This window comes from Bremia lactucae, linkage group LG4, assembly GCF_004359215.1.
Source record: "Bremia lactucae strain SF5 linkage group LG4, whole genome shotgun sequence".
Lineage (NCBI taxonomy): Eukaryota > Oomycota > Peronosporomycetes > Peronosporales > Peronosporaceae > Bremia > Bremia lactucae.
The window spans coordinates 4,277,728-4,281,465 of NC_090613.1; the positions used below are offsets into that span (position 1 = coordinate 4,277,728).

At 47.3% G+C, this 3,738-nt stretch overlaps 2 protein-coding genes across 2 annotated transcripts; one reads left to right on the plus strand and one right to left on the minus strand.

The window, feature by feature from the left end:
* Positions 1 to 465: 465 nt before the first annotated feature.
* On the plus strand, positions 466 to 2,028 carry CCR75_004138 (uncharacterized protein; the record flags this gene model as incomplete). Its single annotated transcript, XM_067962228.1, has 1 exon — positions 466 to 2,028. The coding sequence occupies one exon, from the start codon at positions 466 to 468 to the stop codon at positions 2,026 to 2,028; it is 1,563 nt and encodes a 520-aa protein (XP_067816751.1).
* Positions 2,029 to 3,183: 1,155 nt separating this feature from the next.
* CCR75_004137 (uncharacterized protein) lies at positions 3,184 to 3,475 on the minus strand (the record flags this gene model as incomplete). The annotated part of the gene is made up of 2 exons (XM_067962227.1): positions 3,184 to 3,375; positions 3,425 to 3,475. 2 exons carry the CDS (start codon positions 3,473 to 3,475, stop codon positions 3,184 to 3,186), a joined length of 243 nt encoding a protein of 80 aa, XP_067816967.1.
* Positions 3,476 to 3,738: the final 263 nt, after the last annotated feature.

Sequence of the window (3,738 nt, forward strand, 5' to 3'; positions counted from 1 at the left end):
TTACCACAAAATGTCATCAATAGAAACCGCGTGTAGAGTCAAGTCGTACGCCGACTCTTGCTTTGAGACAAGCGAGGTAGATGAGCTGTGATGCAACGAAATCTTCCTCGGTGGTGGTACACAGCTCTCGGAGTGGCACTCGAGAGTGCTGGCACGCTCGACGCGATGACTACCACGTTGTTTCACTAGCAGAAAGAGGTTATGTATACTGAAGAATCCATATGGTCTATCATAAAGGATTCGCCAGAGCCGGCTATTGCTCAAATTGCAATGCTTACAGTCAGCTCCCAGTCTAATCCCAGCACAAGACATATGGTTAAATACAGTGCCAAGTTGACGATACGTTTCCGTATGAGACTTGTGCGAATCTTGCTCGAAAACGAGGACGAGCGACTGCATTGATTTTCTCAAGTGCCATTCTACTTTTTGCTTGCTCTTGCTCAACTCTTCCTTTGCAACTACACCATGCAACGGCACACTTTCCGTCGTCTCCTTTCTGCTGCCCCCCGCCGCTCTGCAATTGTTACAACCTCGTCGTGTCGCCTGTTGCATCGTCACTTTTCCGATGCATCATTGGTGAAACAGACCAACTTGTTGATTAATAATAAGTTCGTGCCGTCTTCCACGGGTGAAACCTTTGACACACTCAATCCGGCCACGGAAGCTAAAATTGCATCCGTGGCTGAGGCCAGTGTTGACGATGTCGATGCTGCTGTGAAAGCCGCTCGAGCCGCGTTTAACGGACCTTGGCGAACCATCAACGCCGCGGAGCGTGGTCGACTGCTATACCGCCTCGCTGACTTGATTGAAGAAAATGGCGAGGAACTTGCGGAGCTTGAATCATTGGATGCTGGCAAACCGCGGTCTTTGACACGTTTTATTGACGTCCAGGCGTGTATCAATACCATTCGGTACTACGCTGGATGGGCCGACAAGATCCACGGTAGCACCATTCCTGTCCCAGGGTCCTATTTATGCTATACCAAGCAAGAACCTGTGGGTGTCTGTGCCCAGCTCATTCCATGGAATTTTCCATTAATCATGATGTCGTGGAAACTCGGACCTGCACTTGCCACGGGCAATACGGTCGTACTTAAACCAGCAATGCAAACGTCTTTAACGGCTCTGCGTGTGGCTGAGCTCGTTGTCGAAGCAGGTTTTCCAGAAGGGGTGGTGAATATGGTCACGGGCAGTGGAGGATCTGTCGGTGCCCACCTCGCACAGCATCCGGATGTCGACATGGTGGCATTTACTGGTAGTAGTAAGACGGGCATCGAAGTCATGCAGACAGCCCACGTGGGGAAGCTCAAGCGCGTGATTCTTGAGCTCGGTGGCAAGTCGCCCAACATCATTCTGGATGATGCCGATATCGATGCTGCCATCAAACAGTCCCAGCTTGGTCTGTTCTTAAACGCTGGTCAAGTGTGCATCTCGGGAAGCCGAGTGTACGTGCAAGAGGGGATTTACGATGAATTTGTACGTCGTTCGGGCGAAGCGGCGTCGGCCATGAAAATTGGCGACCCGTCCGACTTGTCGGTCGAACATGGCCCTCAGATTGACGAATACCATCTCAATAAAGTGTTGCAGTATATTGAGTCTGGCAAACAAGACGGTGCGAGGCTCATCTGTGGAGGGAAGCGGTGGGGTACCAAAGGATATTTCATTGAGCCAACTGTTTTTGCCGATGTCACGGAGGATATGTCCATCGCTCGTGAAGAAATTTTTGGCCCCGTCATGTCGATTCTTAAGTTTAAAACTATCGACGAAGTCATTGCGCGTGCCAATGATTCAGAGTTTGGACTTGGTGCCGGGGTTGTCACATCTAACCTCGATAATGCCATCAAGATTTCCAATGGGGTGCGTGTCGGCACCGTGTATGTCAATTGCTACACAGTGATCGAAGCCAACACTCCATTTGGAGGGTTTAAGAATTCGGGAATCGGTCGCGAGCAGGGAGAGCAGGGTCTGCAAAACTATCTAGAAAGCAAGACTGTAATTATCAAGCGCCCCGACGACTCCATGCCATAAGGTGCTGCTAGTATTTAGACCTCTATCCATTGTGTGGATCCGACTTGTCTACAGTATATGTCTCAAGCCAAGATATTTAATCCACTTCGTGCTTGCAAAACAACATTTATTTTTAATCTTGTTGCTTCGATGTGTGTAATTCATGTTTCCTGTCTACGTTGATTGGCCATTATATACTATCTTAGACACGTGTTGTGTGCACGCTAAGCAGGTCGTCAAGCTATTCTAATAAGCAAGTTTTTTTGTAACCTTTTAAACTTGAACGTAAGTCGTAGAAATGTAGTTGCTCTAATGAAAAAGTCTTTCATGTGATTACATATCTTATGCAGTGAGTTATTGAAGGGATTAGCGCTTGCTCTCGAGGTAACTGCGCAAGCCCATCTCTCCACGTGGTCCTGACGCATGGCTTTGATGCACAGCGGTAAACGCGACCATGTCGACATTCGGATGCTGCGTGAGCGGGGCGCCAGCGGATCCTTCTTTCACGGTATCATCAATCGTTTTCTCATTGGCCTTGCACTTGAATTTTGTACCTCTCCCTGCTTTTCAAGCCAGTTTTGTAGGTACCAAATTGAGTTTTTATGGGAACACCACTCATAGAGGATTCGCAATGTGATCTCTTTCAAGAGGCTCTTGCGGTCAGGTTGATTAACACCGCCACGTGATGAAATCCAGCGACAGCCAGAATGCTTTCAGATGTTTCTCTTCCAGCCGACTCACGTATCAATCAAGAACTTTTCCTTCTGCTTTTTTATCAAAGATGGGAATGGCGCATTTTTGTAGGATTTTAAATTCCGGTGCCAATATAAAAATTTGCTTTGAACTGCGTGCAGGAAGGCTCAAGGGGTGAAGAGAGAGGCAAAAACATAGGCTCGCTGTGCCTGACACACAACGTTTCCTGCCATTTCTAAAGACACTTCAATATTAGATGTGACAAAGGGACAATGAGGCGTACCGAATGCAGCAAGGAAAATAAAAAGTTTAAATTGTCGTTATGCAAGAGACATAAATTACAAGAGATCAAATATTAGCAGCACCCTATGGCATTGAGTAATCGGGGCGTTTATTAATTAATTTGTTGCTTTCAAGATAATTTTGCAGACCCTGCTCTTCCTGCTCGCGACCAATTTTCGAGTTCTTAAATCCGTGTTGGCCTCAATTGACATACAAGGTGCCGACGCACCGCATCGAAAATCTTGATGGTATTATGTCGAGGTTAGATGTGACAATCCCGGCTCCAAGTCCAAACTCTGAATTGTTGGCACGCGCAATGATTTCGTCAATAGTTTCAAACTTTATGATCGACATGACAGGGCCAACGATTTCGTCACGAGCAATGGTCATATCCTCCGTGACATCAGTAAAACAGTTGGATCAATGGTACTTTACCGCTTACCTCCTCAGATGAGACGCGCACCGTCTTGTTTGCCAGATTCAGTAGGGCCATGTTAAGTCGGACGGGTAGAATTTCATTGCCGACGCCGCTTCGCCCGAACGACGTACAAATTTATCGTAAATCTCCTCTTGCACGTACACTAGACTTTCCGAGATGTACACGTGACCAGCTTTAAGAAAATACCGAGCTGGGACTGTTTGATGGCAGCATCGATATCGGCATCATCAAGAATGATGTTGGGAGACTTGCCACCGAGCTCAAAATTCACGCGCTTGTCCACCAATATAAAAGCGGCTATATGTGATGGTGGTATC